Source organism: Trematomus bernacchii, unplaced genomic scaffold (genome assembly GCF_902827165.1).
Source record: "Trematomus bernacchii unplaced genomic scaffold, fTreBer1.1, whole genome shotgun sequence".
Lineage (NCBI taxonomy): Eukaryota > Metazoa > Chordata > Actinopteri > Perciformes > Nototheniidae > Trematomus > Trematomus bernacchii.
The window spans coordinates 15,178,612-15,197,860 of record NW_022987714.1 but is presented as its reverse complement, the minus strand read 5'-3'; the positions used below and the strand labels follow the sequence as shown (position 1 = coordinate 15,197,860).

The following is a 19,249-nucleotide window of genomic DNA, read 5'->3' as shown; positions in this document are numbered from 1 at the left end:
TTGATGTATAACATGTCTGATTTAAAGGGGACCTATCATGCAAAATGCACTTTTTGATGTCTTTTATACATAAACATGTGTCCCCGGTGTGTCAGGGAACTCACGCAGCGTCAGAAAATAAAACCCTCTCTCTTTTCCTCCGTACCCAAATCTCTAAAAACGGAGCTACAACGGAGCTGATCCAGATTTGCGTCGTAGGCTGGCTTTACACCCGCGGCCCTATCAGAAACGTTGCTATCAGAAACAATGCCCGACTGTTTTGGATGTAATAGGTCGGTGTTTACATTAGCATTGCTAACACTCAGAGCTAACCTGTACTGGAGAGCATGTGTGTGAAGAAGCAGGAAATAAAAAGGAACTCACCTTGTGGTATAACCGGCAAGAGAGAAAGCGTTTGAGCTCCATACTGTTTCAGAAATAATCCTTGATAATCCATGATATGGCGTTTCACCACGGCAGAATCTGCCGGTAGAATCTCCCGGTAGAATCTCCCGCATGAGCTCAGCCCTCTCCTTTTTTTTTTTTAATCAATTCCTTTTGTTTTTCAACCTTTATACCCCAAATCAGCACTTTTGAAACAGGAAATGAAATAGAGGGATATATGAGGCATGGCTAGAATGGGTGATCTGTTTGGTATTTTGAGCAAAACACTTCATAGACATGTTTTTTATATTTTTTTTATATATCTGAGACCTATGCTATTGCCTAAAAATAGCATGATAGGTGCACTTTAAGTAATATGTAATGTAAAGCGCTTTGAGAACTTGTAAAACCGCTAAAATAAATGCAATTATTGACAAAAAACACACCGACATGGTGATCAGGGTACTGCCGCTGTCCAAATATGTTAAAGCTAATATAAGTAAAATAATCCATGTGGTTTTCAGATGGAGAAGGTAACGGAAAACTCAATAGACCGGACTTCTTTCTGCGGATCGATATGACTAGCTTTGAATGTCCTTGGCAACAGTCTGTTCTCCTTAGCAGCGGTCTGTTTTCAACTAAGCTGTCTAATAACCCAATTTATTCTGTGGATGTTGCTCTGAGGTTCAATAATTTGAGACAGAAGCTAGTGACATCTGTAAAGGAGCAGAGAGCACACTTTTTCTACCATCCTCTCCCCTCCTCTCCTCTCATCTCTTCTAAAGCCAGTGTCTTCAGTGTCAGTCCTTTTGGATCCTCAGCGTTTATAATGTGATAATAAGGTGTGAAAATGGAGACACAATGGAGCAGTGAGGATTGGGCCGACACAGCCTTCCACTGGTCCCCTCTCACACTCTCCCTGTCTGCTAATCCAGGACACACACGTTCACACACACTCCTTCACACACTGGGGCAATGTTCCACACATCACAATTAAGTCGAGTTTCACATGTCATTATTCAAATAAAGCAGGTACAGAGACCAGTAAAAGCATGTCAAACCCCAAAATGGAAGCGCAAACGATAAGAAACAAAGTCATAGTATATATAGAGGACAGTGAAGATGTCAATGAGATCTGAGCTGGTAACAAACAACAAGCATGCGTACGCTTCTGAACCCATGCTCATACCGTTGTGTGTGTTTCCCCAGAAGTCCCAGCGTCCGACAGAGAGGCAGATCTCAAAGAAGGTCATGGGCCGGGCGCTGAGGATGGAGAACATGAGGAGCACGATGACCGCGATCACGACGATGACCTCGATGACGAGAACATCTTCACCTGTGACAACTGTCAGCATGACTTTGACTGTCTGGCTGAGCTCACTGAACACAGAACCAACCACTGCCCAGCCGGTAAGCTTGTAAATGTGGCTGTTGTGATATATGTACTGTGTTTATATAATCTGTGGTCACAGTTTCTGATGTTTCCCACAAAACCACAGCAGCTAAATGTCCAACGTTATTGCAGTTCGATGACACATATCACACACTTAAATATTATTACTCTATTATATTTTTACATTTTATTTTACAAAGTTAAAAGGAAATAAAACTTGAGAAGAAGAAAATCATATTTGTCTGGCAGTTTCACCTTTAGCAGTTGGCATTTTACAAAAATCACGTTTTCGTTTTGTTGTGGTCATTTTCAGAACTTTCAGAAAACTTACTAAAAAATAAATGAAAACGTCACTTACATCCAACTGCACCAAATAATTGAAAGATGGTACTTAAGGGATGTTATGTTTGGTGGTAAGTTACGCTGCACGTAGTTAGTGAAATGTAAACAAAAAATGCCGTTAAAGTAACAGGCATGGAATACCCCCCCCCCACACACGGACACACACACACACACAAAAGCTGTTATTGGTACCCGTGTAATTAATGAAGGGGCTGGAAGGAACGCGGTGGGGGAATCTGGTTCCTACAGATTCATCCAAATGCTTGCTTAGCAAGCCAACACACACATGCGCGCACACACCTTCACACACACATTCACACTTTCTCGCTACTGCAAGGCAGTGTGCCTCTTAGCATATGAGAAAGTGTGTGTTTACCTTTGATATGGGGGATGAAGAAATAGGAGAAGGGGGGGTGGAGGGCTTTGTTGAAACTGCTAAAGATAGTGTTTCCAGAGACTGTGTAATGTAGATGGTGAGACCCCTGCCTCAGCAACCTCTAATTCACCCGCTGGCTCGACACCCAATCCCAGCAGAGTGAGGGATGCTTGGATATGCAGGATACATCTTAAACACGGGGGGATCCTGTGTGTTTCTCTTCTTTCAGATTTAGACCTTTAGTTTTGTTCCACTTGAGCCTGGTTAACCTTGGCCGTGTAGTCAAATCATACACTCAGTAAGTAAATAAGTACGCCATGATGTAACCTACCATACTTATATTTTCAAAAATGAGGAACACATTTAAGCTTTTCAAATGTGTTCTTAGTATTTTGTTCCATCTCTCCCAGACACACACAGACACACCCGCACACACACATTCAGAGAGAATCTCACCACCAAAAGTGCAGGGCTGCTGTCAGAGCGCGGGATGTGGCCTGTGATTTCAGAACAGGAGTCTAGGGATGGCTACATGTTGCTGAGTGAGAACGCAGAGGGAGGGAGGGAGGGAGGGAGGGAGGAAAGTAGGGAGGAAGGGTGAGAGGGAACACAGAAGAAAGAAATGAAATGAAATTATAAAACATGTTTTCCCCTGGAGAACGACTGGTTGAGATTGCAGAGTAATCCCCCAGCTCAGCGGGATGTGTGTGCACTTGCAGGCAGGGATTTGTGTACGTTCATATATGTGTTGGTCTGATGTATATGTGTGTATGAAGTAAGTGGGACCACAGCTTTCTGGTTATTATTGAGGAGAAGGCTAAATTAAAACACATGGACTAAAGAATCCTTTTAAGTTCTCTGTTTGAACCCCTGGGAGCCGGTTTAGTATGAGGGCAACACACACACACACACACACACACACACACACACACACACACACACACACACACACACACACACACACACACACACACACACACACACACACACACACCACACACACACACACACACACACACACACACACACACACACACACAGAGCCTGCTGGGGATAAACACACGCCACGTTGGATCTGCATGAGAGTTAATGTGTTCATGCCTTTTGTAGTTTGATGGTATTTGTCCCTGAGCAAGTCCCTTAACAACAATTTAAAAAAAATCAGCCATCTTGGTTGCCAGATGTAGTAAGCTAGCTATGATGTATTATGACCAAAATACATATAATACAAGAAGTTTAAATCTAAATTGTTCCCATTCACAAACACATTGCTTGGACAATACTCATTTGAACACAGATTGTAGGCAACTTAGTTTAATTTCCCAATACAGTGGTGCAGAAATGAGTCTTTGAACCTGGAAATGAGTTAGCATTTTAGCACTTCTGGGTTCCTTTGTCTAGAAGTCAATGTTTTTTACCTGTTTTTGGTTGGAATCCTGAAATAAGGTATGTCCTTGATGCATATTTATAGGATTTTCACATTTTGTTCGACAGTATAAAATGTGTCGGTAAATACTCCCATTGTTGATGTCCAAAGTTTATTTTTGTGCTAACAGATGTCTTAATGAATTTACTAAACGTCATGACAGCAAAACATGTGATAACAAATATCATAAGACAGAAAAACACGTCTTAATCTTATTTTCAGACAGACAAAACAGTGAATATGTTACATGAACTTCAATAGGATGAGGTTTTTACATGTGAACAAAGTTCTCTTACTTGACACAAATACATTTTCATGCAATACAACATGAACTTTTAACCTTTCAGTACTCCGTGCCAAAGTTTCACTTCGACGTGTTGTCCACTGTCAGCTATCTCTGATGTACATAATATGGCTTGAGAACCACCATATTAGTAAGCGATGAATTCTCTGCAGAAAAAAACACTGGTATCTGTAATGCTAACTATACTGTTGTAGCAAATGGGTCCCAAGTTAGCAGCTAGCTGTGGCTATAACATGGAATGGGTCCCAGGTGCGAGAGTGAAGCACCAAGTAATTCAGTGCCACTCTAGCAGAAGGCCTATAAAGAGGCACCATTAATTTGAGTGGAAATTGGACAAACACACTCTCACACACACACTGTGGCGCAGATCAATGACACATAAATATGTGTACACCCACTCCAACACGCACATACCCACAGACCCCTCACATCTGGTTAATGTAATGCCAAAAGAGAATGGCTGAAAAGATGTGGTGTGTGTGTGTGTGTGTGTGTGTGTGTGTGTGTGTGTGTGTGTGTGTTGTGTGTGTGTGTGTGTGTGTGTGTGGTGTGTGTGTGTGTGCTGTGTGTGTGTGTGTGTGTGTGTGTGTGTGTGTGTGTGTGGTGTGTGTGTGTGTGTGTGTGGGTGTGTGTGTGTGTGTGTGTGTGTGTGTGTGTGTGTGTGTGTGTGTGTGTGTGTGTGTGTGTGTGTGTGTGTGTGTGTGTGTGTGTGGTGTGTGTGTGTGTGTGTGTGTGGTGGTGTGTGTGTGTTGTGTGTGTTGTGTGTGTGTGTGTGTGTGGATTACAATAGCATTGTTATTCTGTTCCACTATAGCTTTAAGCCGGTGTGACAGCTCTGTTTTTAAATTGTGGATAAAATACCCATTGTATGCGTGGGTGTATGTGTGTAAACTGATTTAACTGACACAGCAGTCTCGATGAACCATGTAATTATATGTACATGTACATACTACTGTATGTAGTAACACACGGTATTGTCAATAGTAATTGTAATGGTAGGCTACCATGTGTTTATGCTGAATTTATTCAATATCTAGTGCTCTAGTATGTTAAACTGCAGCCCTCCATTGTACAAGAGCCTTATCGTGTTTGATTTATTCAACATGTTTTAGAGACCCTGTCAACTTACTTTCTCAGTGTATATAGTGTAATAGCTATATTTGTGGTGTGTGTGCAACTTTTAGTACATGTTGGTCTTCATCCTGTGTGTGTGTACAGTATGTGCAAAAAGACTGAGCAAGAGTGAGTCGGCGGAGCGTCGATGGGTCTCAGTAGGAGTCAGAATGTGGAGCAGAGGCTCCCTGAGGAGAGGAGGAGCGGGAAAAAAACCCCTCCAAGGGTTCAAATGGAGAACATTCTCTGCTCTGCCACATGAACACACACACACACACATCCCATGAGGGAATCCCAAGCCATCTTACCAACCACCACATTCCAAGGTTGGGTCAATTACGAAGTGTATAGACCTTTAAAGACTCACACACTGTTTTAACACTCCTATAGTGGTGGAATGAAGACGTCTTTTTTTAGGCCGTTCCAAAAGTTAGCATTGCAAGGACTCCCTCGACAGAAGTAATTGGAATTCCATTGGATTGCAGAAAAGATCTGTGGCTAACACATCTTTATGATGCTTACATGTTTGTTCAACAGGCTAATCTTCACATATTTAAACAGTTTTTTTTGGTTTTTGAAGCGTAAATGCAATCGCCCGAAGTAAAAAGCTAAGACAATGCTAAAAAACAAACTACATCACGGTCGCATAACTTCACTCCACCTTCTCTAATGTTCGCTGTGTCGGCACATGCGGAAACTGTTGTTTTTACAGAGAAGCTTTGGACATTTATGCACGGGGTTTGATGTATTTTGTGTCCTAGAGCAAAATGTGAAAATCTTGTGTTAACCAAATACCCTATTTTAGGAATCTTACCAAAACCTTGTCCAAAAAAACATTGACTTTAAGACGATGGAACCAGAAGTGTTAAAACTGCTAACTCATTCCCTGGTTTGAGGACCCTGTTTTCTTGCAGCCATTGTCTATTTACTTTACATATACTTAAAAGCTGCACATGTAAACAGTGATCTCAGGCAAGGTGTGAGTGAGATGGAGACCAAAAGGCGAAAGATTGTTCAAAAAAGGTTGAGGTGGAAGTGATGAGAAGGTAGGCGGCGAGTAAACGAGGGAGCTGTCAGTCAAGGCAGGGGGGCGGAAACTGCCGCTGTCATTGACAAATAGTGAGTCATTAACCCAGCTAGACGATTCTTAGATGGCGAGTGTGTGTGTGTGTGTGTGTGTGTGTGTGTGTGTGTGTGTGTGTGTGTGTGTGTGTGTGTGTGTGTGTGTGTGTGTGTGTGTTGTGTGTGTGTGTGTTGTGTGGTTGTGTGTTTGTGTGTGTTGAGATGTAGTGATGTGTGTGTGGTGATTGTGTGTGTGTTTGTGTGTGTGTGTGTGTGTGTGTGTGTGTAGTGGTGTGTGATAGTGTGTGTGTGTGTGTTGTGGTGTGTGGGTGTGTGTAGGTGTGTGTGTTGTGATGTGTGTGTAGTTGTGTGTGATGTGTAGTGTGGTGTAGGATGTGTGTGTGTACGTGATGTGTGTGTGTGTGTGTGTGTGTGTGTTGTGTGTGTTGGTGCTGTGATGTGGTGTGTGTGTGTGTGTGTGTGTGCCCGATTACTGTGCCTCCTCCTCCGAAGGTAATTTGTGAGGTCTCCGTTAATTGGACGCACATACAGCTGCACTCTCGTCTCATTCTCTTTCCTTCCTCTCTCAGCGGGGGTGGCAGACTTCCAGGGAGACCCCAGGCTTGCGGGAGGCAGGGGGAAGAATGGAGGGAGGAAAAATAGGATTGAAAAAGAGTAACTAGGGACATGATGAGAAGACAGGTGAAGGGAGGAATATGGAGGTAGAAAGACGCTGGGGAAAGGGAAGAGGAGAAAAACATGGAGTGAGAGCGCGTCTGTTAGTGCAGGGGCCCTTGGGTGACTGGTTTGCCTCCCGCGGGACATCTCCCCACTGCTAAGCTATTACCGTCTGTCGGCAACCCGCTTGTCACATATACACACACACATGCAGAGGGACACCCTCTCGAGCACAGAGTAACACACACACACACCACCTCGCCATGTCTGTCGTCAGGATAGCAGCTGAGTCCTGTGAGGCCAAGACTCTTAGTTAAAACCACAGATCACTTTCTACCAAGAGAGGGAGGTTAGAGGGGTGTAATCTGAAACAAAATTACAGATGGCCCCCCTGCTCCCTTGCCTTGTGTGTGTGAGTGTGTGTCAGTAGGCAGTTGAGAAATAAATATCGTAGTAGTTTCCTTCATGGTCACTCCTTATTATTTCTCTCATTGGCTTTCATCCTCTTAGCTCCTGTCTGTTTTCCCCTCTCCCTCCCTCTTGCACTTTTCATCACCATGTGCACCCCCCCCCCCCCCATACCCAAACCCCCCCCCCCCGCCTTCCCTCTGTGTCTCTGTACCCGGGGGTGGCCCGAAGATTCCTGTGCTAAGCCCTTGGCATACATACAAGTGCACAGCGCGCACACAGACACAGCTGGCTGCCGCTCAGGTTTTCCAGGCGAGAGGCAGGAGCCCGGCACCAGAGGAGAGGGGGGGGGGGTTGGGTGGGAGAGAGGAGAGAAGTAGAAGAAGAAGAGGGGGGATACAACATGCAGAGAGGGAGAGGGGAGGGATGGCACGGAGGGGGTGAGACGGAGAAGGGTTGTTGTGAAGTCATTTTTCATCACAGGGTTCATTTTTCACCGCAGAGTTCTCCCACTCCCTACACCGCTCTATTTCTCTTTATCTGTCCTCTCCTCTTCCCGTTCCCCTCCCTTGATCCCGCTTTGTCTCTCTTTATCTTCCTTTTTTCCCCCCCCGTCGGCCTCTCTCCCCCCCCCCTCACCTCTTTCTCTCTCCATCTTGCCTAAACTCTCTCCCTCTCTTTCAGCCTACTTTCTCCTTTATGAAATATGGATGGGAGCAATTTTGGGCGCGCTGAGAGGTTTGCAGTCGGAGGGAGGGATGGAACTTGGGAACTGGAAGGAGGGGGGGGGGGGCAGAAAGGGAGAGAGAGCGAGGGGAGAAGAGGGAGGGAGCTCGTGTCTCAGCAGACGTGCCTTGTGCATGCACCTAAACACCTCACTGAGCAATCTGTCAACATGTCAGCAACACATGTTTGGTAAAAAAAAAAAAGGCAGAAAAAGCGTTTGGAAGGAGAGGGTGAAAAAAAACCTCTCCCCTCTTCCAATGGGAGTAATGGCTCCCACCAGGGCTCTGGAAATGCTTTGAATTCAGCAGATTTCTATTGCGGGGACCTCCCCCGGGGGCGTCTTTTTACAATGCCTGCATCTCAGAAATTTGAGCCCGAGGACCCCTGGGGGCGTCCTTTCATAATGCCTGAAAATGTAGGGTTATATTGTGTGCTCTTCCCCATGGGGCTTTTATTAATACCTGTATTCACTGCCACTGGAAATGACACAGGCGGCGCTGCAGGGGCCCGCGCCCGCTCCAGGAAGGGAGAAAGACTCTGCAGGGACGTTTTCTCTCTTCTCCTCTCTCTTCCCTTCTTTTTCCTGCCTCCTCCCTCTCCCCTTAATTTGACTCTCTTCCCTTTTTTCGTACTTAATGCAAGAGTGAAAGAGAAGAATGTGCCAAAGGACACAAGAAGTGTGTTGTGTGTGTGTTGGCACCCACTAACCCCCTTGTATTCAGCCCTACTTTGCTCAGAGGAAAATAACTTACTTAACTTCCCTCTTCCCCTTTTCTTTCCCTCTCATCTCTCCCTCTCTCTCTCTGTCCTTGTGTGCCTGCCTGCAGATCTTCCAAAGAGTAAATATTTGTGTGTGCATGTATAAAAAAAATCTATAGTCCGGTACAGTGTGTGATTTTTCTCGCTGCATAAGACAGAGACGAGTGCTTCTGTCTGCAAACATTCATTAGAATTCTGCAGCCAAAGGGTTTACAGCTTCTTTCTGCGTGTCAATGTGTGTGTGTGTGTGTTTTTATTGATCAAATATTTACACAGTCAGATTATAGAAATATACATTTACATATCTTTGAATAAATAAATAAAATAGTTTGATCTCCTGAGTCCGACTGTTTAGATTTCAGATTTAGACGTTGCACTCTGACTGTTTCCGTCATGACTGGACATTACATTTCCCCGATTAAACACAAGTGACGCTTATCCTTATGTGTGGGTGTAAAGAGTTTTGACAAAACTTTCTCAGTCAAATACTGTTTGGTTTCACTTTAGAATTATTTTTTTGTAGATGTATCATGTCTTAATGAATCCTAACCCTTGAACGTTCTCAAACCAATCAGTGCCCAACCTTATCTGGCCAAAGTTATGTTTCCTGATGCACGTAATGACACAGCTGACATGTCAAATTAGAAAATGTTTACAGTTGCTAATATTTGTTTATCCTGGCTAATTGCAGTATCAACGTCAGAATAACTGTGATACCCTCCTTGAAGTCTGACAGGCTTTTCGTTGGCGTTCTTTCAGACCCAGCACTCTTCCTAGCCACCTTTTTATAAAATGCGAGACATTTCTCACTTTGATCAACTTGTCAAATGCTCTGCCTCGTGGAGTTCACAGGCTTTTTTCTCCTCCGGGTGTTTATTTGAGCATCTTGTCAGCAACATTGTCAGAGGCAACCAACTGGTTATCTGTTGGATAAACAAACACACAAGTTGAGGGACTGTGATTAATGACGTCCCTCCAGAACAGATTTTCAGCATCAAGCTGCTCGACGTGTTGACACAAGATATCAAAAAAACATGGAATTAGGAGGTTATCTCAAATGATTAACCTCATTTCATGATACATAACATTGCAAGAGTGTAACATAGATCAATACAGTGACCCCAGAAGGGTTTACGTCACATGGTTGTATGCTCTCAAGAAGCAATATCCTCAGTCTGAAGCATGCTCTTCAAAACTCCTCACCAGAGCACATACCTCTACCTTATGGAATTGATTGTCTTCAATGGTGTCATTCCATCAAGCCCCCAGTAAGTGAGTCGGGAGATCACCAAATGTTTCTAGTGGCCAAACGGTGGTAATACACTTCCATGTCAGTCTGTGACTTGCCAGGATGGAGACTTGAGCCCTTATTTAAGTCATTAGGGACTACAAGTTTTATGCAATCAAGTATGAAGAAAACGGAAGTGCTCATGCTCTTTGCCCCACATGGACGTGGAAGATTGGCGGAAGATCCAGGGAAGATCCAGGGAAGATCCAGGGAAGATCCAGGGAAGATCCATGGAAGATCCATGGAAGATCCAGAAAAAGATCCATGGAAGATCCAGGAAAGATCCAGGAAGGTTCCGGGAAGATCAAGGAAGATTAAAAAAAGTTCCAGGAAGATCCAGAAAAGATGCAATGGAGATCCAGAGAAGATCTCGCTATTTTTGTTCTCAACAGTCAGGCTATTTCAGCTTCACCCGTAACCAGCGCTGTATCCAGTGCACTTTATATATCCATGCATTACCATCATTTGTATTAAGTAAAGTGTTTCATGGTCCAAAATGGCTACTATTTCCACTACACCTGTCAATGTGTGAAGGGGTTTTGTCCAGTAAACAAACACAGGTACATGTCATTGATTTATTTTCATTGCACATCAAAACCTTCTGGACCACAACCCCATGACTGTGTTTTTTAGAAATGCTTGATCCCTAATGTTGTGGCTTGGTGTGTTTGTGTTGCTGTTTTGGAAATGTGGCCTTGTTGGTGTGCTTGAACATACATGTACAGTGTGGGTGTGTGTGTGCTCCTGTTCTATTCTATATATGTGTGTGTGGGTTTATGTCTCCATCAGTGCATGTGTGGACGGGTCAGGATAGAGTTGTCATGGGGCCATGTGGGGGCCTCCTCAGTGTATATGGAGCGGGGGGGGGGGGTGATTCTTTATAATGAGGAACAGGCCATTCCCTTAGATTCCTGCACCCCTGCCAACAAGCAGGACCCCCAGAACCCTTTCCTTTTCTTTTTTCTCCCCCCTCCTGCTGACACCTGGGACTTTTCTTCTCCCTCCCTGTCTCTACCTCTCTGCTTCTTCTTTCTCTCTTCCCAAGTGGAACGTGCGACCTCCCTCCATTTGATACACCTCCCCTCTCTCCCCTTTCTGCAGATCTTCTACCATTCTTTGTCCACTTCCTACTTTCCTCCCTCCTTCTCATCCCCCTCTTACCATAAGCCCTGCTTCCTCTCCTCTTCATATGAAATCTTTCTTCATACAGACCATAATGTCGTCCCTCTTTCCCTCCCGTCCTCCCTCCCTCCCTGCTGAGTTCTCAAACTCAAAACTGACCACATCCCTTCCTTTCACCCTCTGTCTCCCTTCCCCCACACCCTCCCTCCATTCTCTCCCATCTCCTCTGTTCCCTGTGGAGCTGGCCCCAAAGCTCTGATCCCTTCCTCCATGCCCCCAAACTCCCCCACTGTGCCCTCCCAAGACACACACACACACACACACACACACACACACACACACACACACACACACCACACACACACACACACACCACACACACACCTTGGCGACCGGCGGCCCCAAAGCAGCCCCTGTTTGTCTCCCTCCCTCTGTTTTTCCACTCTTTCTTTCTACCATTCCCCCCCTCCGTCTCCCACACCCAGTTTGATTCTTTACATTTGTTTTATACTTCACTTTTAGTCTGTACTTTAAAAAGGAACAATGTACTGCAGTGTACAATTTTGCACTGTACACACTGGGAGTGAATCATTCCCTATACCCATCATCATAACTTCCTGTATGATACTTATTAGATTGATTGTACGACATCAATTGAAACAGGTATTTTCTGATGTTTACTTTTTTGCTGCATCCACCCTGCATACTTTTATTTTGTAATCAAGCTACAGTTTATTCTTACACAATCGTCACCAAACTATTTGCCATTATTTAGGGAGAAAAACCTTCTTTTTAAAGACAATTTCTTTGAGATTGAGCCACAGCAAAGAAACAACTTTTTGTCACTCCTATGTAAAGATAATACATTTTTCTTTTTGCTCAGTTGATGTCGATGTACTGATAGAAGTCTACAGATCCAGACTACCGCTGTTGCTTTGTCATATCAGGATGACAGCCCAGACTCCCTTATATACTGACTTCTAACACCTGTCCATCAAGTGCTATGACCCAAAACTATAGTATTAATTGCATTTCTGACTTCTTCTTTGTTGTTTTTAATGACCTCAACCCTGCTTCTGTGACTCTTATTCATTCTACTGTAAGCATGTTGAATTTACCAACAAAAACATACATTCTAAGTTTAATACTAAGACACACCCAGGTGCACAGGCCTATCAATGCACGCACACACACACGCACACACACACAAAGTACACACAGTTTCAGTCACAGACAGCGGTGGCAAAGGGCAGTGTACCACAGGGAGAGGGCCTATAATAGTTTAACCCAGCGCTCAGGTGTGACTCGTCTTTGTCCAGCCAAATGTCAGAGAAAAGCACAACTCCAGGGAGAGGGGGAGGGGAGGGTGGAGGGAAGGACGAAGCAGAGTGGAGAAGAGGATCAAGGGAGTGAGTCAGAGGGAGTGGAAATGCAGGGAAGAGGGGTGAGAAGCACACAGAGAGGAGCAATATACAGTATATATAGAAGTGAAGGCAAGGGATAGAGGGTTTATGTTGACCCACGCAGGGCGACTCAAGTTCAAATGTGGGTATTTCAAAACCTATGAACTCCTAGTGTTTCCTCAATAAATACGCTTTCTTGCCTTGCCATATCTAATAACTGACTTTTAACTGACTTACTGAGTGTTATGTCCAGCGATTGAGCGGCTGTTTTTTTCCGTCTCGGCCCCTGGTTACGTGGGGGGCTGGGGGCCCTGCTCTGCTCTCTCCCCGCCTCAAGAGATCCCCAGGGGGGACAGCAAGACCAACTCTGCCAGCCTCTCTCTCTCACACACACACACACACACACACACACACACACACACACACACACACACACACACACACACACACACACACACACACACACACACACACACACACACACACACACACACAGACGTCAGCTGCTCTGGGCCTTCTCCCCTGGGTGCTACTCGAACCCTTTGTTTCCCCCCCTCCCTTCCCCCCTCCCTCTCCTCTCCATCTCTCCTTCCACCCCTCCTCACTCCTCTCCCTGTCCTTTGTCCCTAGGAATAGCTGTCCTGCTTACTGCCTGATTGGAATTCACTGCACTCTGGGAAGTCACAGGGGAGGGCTATTGTCGAGTGTGTGTTTGTGTGTGTGTGTTTTTTTTTGTTGGTAAATGATCATGTGCTTGCATATTTCTCGAGTGAGTTTGGCATGTGTATCAATAAGACATGTGGGGGCACTGCTGTGAGACGAGAAGCAGTTTAGTAGTAAGCAGCGACATAGAAATGAGTATGTGTGTTGTAGAGACGATATTTTTAGATTCTCAAATGTATTTTATGTCATGATGAAGTATTTATTGTTTTGTCTATTTACATTGATATATGATATGATGACTAATGCCAAACCAGGATATATGATGATACCAATAGTTGCTTGGATTGAAGAATATGGCCAACACGGTATGTTCATACCAGAAAGCTAGTTTTTTTTATGTATATTTATTTTCAGTATACATGGTTGCAGGCATGTGTGTGAACACTATCTGTACAGTATTTGTTAGCAAACATTTTGTATGTATTTTCCTCAGTGTGTTATCTGAGGGAATGCATGTGCGCGTGTGTGTTCATGCGTGCTGCTGCTCCCAGCATGAATGCGAGAATTGGGGTTAAGGAACAAGAGAATTCCTCCCTCGTATTCCCTCCTTTCCTCTCCTCCGGTCTGTCTCTCCCTCTCCCTCACTCTCTCTCTCACCCGTGCAAGTGGGATGCCTTGAAATATTAACCAATCTGCTCTGCATTTTTCAAATACGATAGAAAACACACTGCTAAATAAGTCAGGAGCGAGGCCTGCTGGGGAGCAAGCGCTCAAATAAACAACGAAAACAACACAAACAACAACAATGAAGAGAAGGAAAGAAGAAGGGGGAGGGAAACTTGTGCGCTTGTGATTGCCAGCCTGGGTCGCTGCAATAAAGTGGTGGGGTCCTACAAATCCACCTTCAGCTTAGCAGTGGTGATGTGAAGTCATATGACCAAAATGTCACTTTATAGCCTTATAACGTTAGCTTTTTACTTCTGCCAATTGCATTTATGCTTTTACAATCATAAAAGTGCTTTTATAATGTGGAGATCATCCCGCTAAACCAAACGTGTTGTAAACGTAAGTTTGCCACAAAACGTGTTTTCTGCAATTTTACGAAATCCAATGGAAAAATCCCATTGCTCTTTGTCGATTTTTGCGACAAAAATTCTGGGTCGGCCTACAAATATACGTCCTGAATGCACTACTGCTACTACTACTACTGTTAACCCATCAAGTCATCGGATGTCATCTCTTACTGTTTTTCATGTAGCCAATTTCTCAATTTCTCAATGTTCTGACCTTTTTCTCTAATTTCAATTCCAATTAGAGCAGCTAGATTGGAATGAATACTGAACAGTGTGTGTGGGGGCTTGGGGCAGACTGAGGCCTTGCTTTACCTCCGTGCTGCTGGCTGGTGGCCGGAGGGAGCGTCCCGCTTGGGTAATGAACTCCCCCAGGAAGAGGCACTGCTACGTGGGGCTGCCACCCTCCTGTGTTCCCCTCTCTGTTCCTGGGATAGAGTTGGTGCTATGGCTTCTTTTGCTGGGGGAATGGGTAGAGAGCATTTGGGGGTTTTGGGTGATAGGGTGAGTGGATATTTTCCCCCCTTGTTGGTTGCCAAACCATGCGGCCTGCGAGTGAGCAGATAAAATTGTCAGTGTGTGTGTGAGTGAGTGAGTGAAGAACTGGTGGTGCCTGTGTACTGAGATTTGTATTCGCCTATGTTCTGAGTATTTAGTGTGCTTGTTGGGGAGTTTGTCCTCAGAGAATAGTGTGTGTTGTGGGGGGGTGCAGTGACAGCTGCAGAGGGGGGCCGGGTGGCTGACTGCTTGCTGGCTGATAAGGGGGGCTCCACATCAGAGACACGACGAGAAGACTAATAACTCTGCAGTGCAACACTCACACACACATATACACACACACACACACACACACACACACACAAACACACATAGAGAATCTCATAGAAGAGATGCGGTGTGGGAAAAAGTTCAGGAAAGAGATAGGGCTGTGGGACTGTTAATCTGTGAGGAGTAATAATATGTGGGGGCCGATGGAATGTGTAATATATGTGACATTTCGTTTAACCAACGTTTTCATCCAAAACAACTTACAATTGCTCAAATTGTACTGCATCACTTTCAATGACCAATAGACACCTCCTGTTTCAAACCAATCGATCCAAGAGTCTTGGGTTATTTGTGATAACATCAAAAAAGGATAATAAAATAAGTATTAAACGATAGGGGCTTACTTTGAGAATAGGTTACGAAGCATTCTCAGGATCTGCTAGGTACTTTGGGTAAATTAGAGATCCGTTCTTATTGAAATCGTCACAAAACTTTTAACTGGTTTAATAAATACATTAGATTAGGTTCAACTTTATCTAATAATAATAAGCTTGATATTGTTTTCTCCATGTTACCTTCCCATTATCTTAAAAAGGTTTGGATGCCCACAGGTACCTTTTGATTCTCCATTTCCTTATTCATATCAGATGTCTATTTAACGCAAGGCTCAAAGTCCAAAAAACCGACACCTCCAATGACACTTCTGTAAACCTCCATATAAACAAGGTAAGGAAGTGCGATTTAACACTTTGACAGAAAGCAACACTGTCCCAAATCCTACAACCCAGATATATTGCTTTATATTGATACAATATAAAAAAAAGAAGCCATTTTCTTGGTAAGTCAAAAAGGATTCAAATGACATAAGACACACAACATTCCAGGACAGACCCTCACTTTGTATAATACTTTGGTTTAATAAAAAGATCAGAGGAAACAGGCTTCTGTGGAATTAACACTCTGCCTTCACCTTCACCTTCACACTCACATTTACATTAAACTGTATAGAACATTAGTGATTATTATTAAAACAGTATTGTTTTCATTTTCATGGTATATGTCCTCCACATCCACAATTAGGGCTGGCTGTAAAGATTTAAAAGACCATTTTCTCATCACAGCAGGAAAAACATTGGTGTAACTGATAACATTAGCAATTAACTCCGTTCGTCTGAGACAGCATAAACAAGCAGATGTGACGCACCTAAATGTAACTCATAATTAAATCCATTCCACTGGAATGACGTGCTTTTCTCGTTCTTTCTTGATGTAATAGCCCCCGCCAGTCCTTAATTATTCATATTTTAGTAATACAATCCAAGTTAACGGTTCAAACATTAGTACATAATAAAACTCCCGAGGCTTCCCTTTTTAATTTAATTCCTCCGTTTAAATTAATTTTGGGGCATGCCTGTGCTCTTAGCGCGCTCCTCCGCAACAGGGGGGGAGGGGAGGCTTGGTGGAGAGAAAGAGGAGGGGAAGAGGGGGAGATGGAGGGGCTTGCTCTGGAGATGGATGTGCTGCAGGTGGAAGTCATACAGGTGTGTATGCGGGGGGGGGGGGGGCAGTGAGTCATAGAGAGAATTACTGACAGATGGAAGGTGGTGAGGAAAATGAATTTAATGTACACATCCAATAACAGAACAATACTGTCACTGTCATGTACAATAAAGGTTATTGATTTAAAAGATGATTGACAGTATGCTTAGGTAGTTAGTTAGAACACTTAAGACCCTGTGTCCACATAGTGCCCTTTTTCATGACGATACCTTGACAACCTATCCCAGCTTTTATTAGACGGACTCATCACGACCTTGCCTTTTATCTATCTATTTGGACTACTTTATAGTTGTGTGACATAAACCAGAAGATTCTTGCTGTATGGATGAGCTTCACCGCTCAACCTGACAGCCGTAGAGCGAGGAGGAGGGTCCACGTAAGGAGATACAAGTACAACACGAGCAGCAACATTCAGGGTTCACGGGCCGATCCGCTCAAACAGGCTTTGTAATGATAGTTTCTATCTGAAACACGCAGTCAGAAACAAGGTTATCCTCCAATTCTTTTCAATTTGAAGCACTAGGACACTACAAAACGTTCAGAAAAAAAAGATGCTGGGTGAAGTGCTTTTTATCGAGGCAGCAGCATGTGACGGCATGCACTCTCTCCTCATTGGAAACATTTTGAAAAATAAGCTAGTGCTTAGAAAAAGTGAGTTCAATTCATACCTCAAGGTCAAGATAAGCTTTGTTTCACCACACCAGGTTGGGTTGTACAAGTTGGTTGATTATATTGTTAAAACTGTATACTTAGTAGAAAAATAAAGAAAACAGTTAGTCTAGTTAGAAGTTTTATTTGGCCCCAATATCGAACATATGAATATATATTTGACTCTGATTGCCTCTCGGTAGCCTCATCATACTTTGACTAGCAAACGACAATCGGAACAATGAAAGATGTATACAGGAGGAAGAAGAGGGGAGACCAAATGGGGGGTGGTAGTGGCAGGTGTAGGGAGAGAAAAAAAGAGATTGGAGAATGATGGAGGGATACATGGGACAAACAGAAGGGGAGGAAGAGAAAGAGATTAGCCGTGCTCATGCTAGGGGGTCCCCTCTAAAGGCATGAAAGCACAATGGACCGCCGTCAGTCAAAGAGGCATTTCCATTTCTCTGCTCGCACTGCTCTATTACACTGGTAGTGTCTGAAATGCAGAGACAGAGTTCGCCTGGCCTTGTGTGTGTGTGTGTTGTGTGTGTGTGTGTGTGTGTGGTGTGTGTGTGTGTGGTGTGTGTGTGTGTGTGGTGTAGTGTGTGTGTGTGTGTGTGTGTGTGTGTGTGTGTGTGTGTGTGTGTGTGTGTGTGTGTGTGTGTGTGTGTGTGTGTGTGTGTGTGTGTGTTGTGTGTGTGTGTGTGTGTGTGGTGTGTGTGTGTGTGTGTGTGTGTGTGTGTGTGTGTGTGTGTGTGTGATGTGTGTGTGTGTGTGTGTGTGTGTGTGTGTGTGTGTGTGTGTGTGTGTGTGTCTACAGCTATGTGTGTGTTCATGCGTTTGAAGTCAGTGTGAGGCTGCATAGTTTGGGTCCCAGGGCAATCTGCTTTTCTGCTGCGGAGACCTACCAGTTAGTGGTCTCTATTGATCTGCACCCATCAAGTCCCACTGTGTGTGTGTGTGTGTGATTTATACCGTCTGTATGGCTTTTTATGACTCCCTTCATCATGACTTTTAGCTTTAATACTTTTAATATATTTTTACTCTATGCAAGTTATGCAAACATATTTGGGTGCGTGTACTGTATGTTTTTCTGTTATTGTAAATATGTGTGTTTGTGTGTGTTGCTTTTGTTTTTTTCCTGTTGGGCAGTCACAGTGGAAAGAAGAAAGTGTGTGTGTGTGTGTGTGTGTGTGTGTGTGTGTGGAAGAGACCAATTTCGCCTCAAAACACTCCATTCCTCAGCCATGCTTGGACTGCCACACACACACACACACACACACACACACACACACACACACACACACACACACACACACACACACACACACACGAGTCACACGTGGCTCAGCTTGGCGGATGTAGGTTGTAATTACGGGACCCCTGGCCTCTCTCTGTGTCTTTCTCCTTCTCTGCCCTGCCGACCTCTCCCCCCCTTTGATCTGTTTCATGTCACCAGCTCACGCACACACACTCACCTCACCCCCCACCTCCCACACACACATCTCTTTTTTTTTGCTCTCACCAAATCCACCTTTGTTTCTGTGTGTGCGTCTGCTCTTTGTTGCAGCCAGTGTGTGGTCTCTAATGCACTCAGGAGCCTCTTTTCTGGACCGTTTGTTTTGAAACCTCCCCGTCGCATTAAACTTGATACTCGGGGATTATTCCCTTTCTAACGGACCTTGAGCTGACATATGTGTGTCTCTTTCTCCATGTGTTCAGGTTCAGGTTATTTATTTGTACCCGTAGGTAGATTTAGTTTGCAGAGAAAAAGACA

At 44.2% G+C, this 19,249-nt stretch overlaps 1 protein-coding gene across 4 annotated transcripts in view; it reads left to right on the top strand.

Moving 5' to 3' along the window:
• The window catches only part of znf423 (zinc finger protein 423), a 157,426-nt gene that overhangs the window by 43,687 nt on the left and 94,490 nt on the right, over positions 1-19,249 (top strand). For all 4 annotated transcript variants that reach the window (XM_034142006.1, XM_034142004.1, XM_034142005.1 and 1 more), the window contains exon 3: positions 1,573-1,773. In XM_034142006.1, coding sequence (XP_033997897.1) covers positions 1,573-1,773 — 201 coding nt within the window. The remainder of the gene's footprint in view (positions 1-1,572; positions 1,774-19,249) is intronic.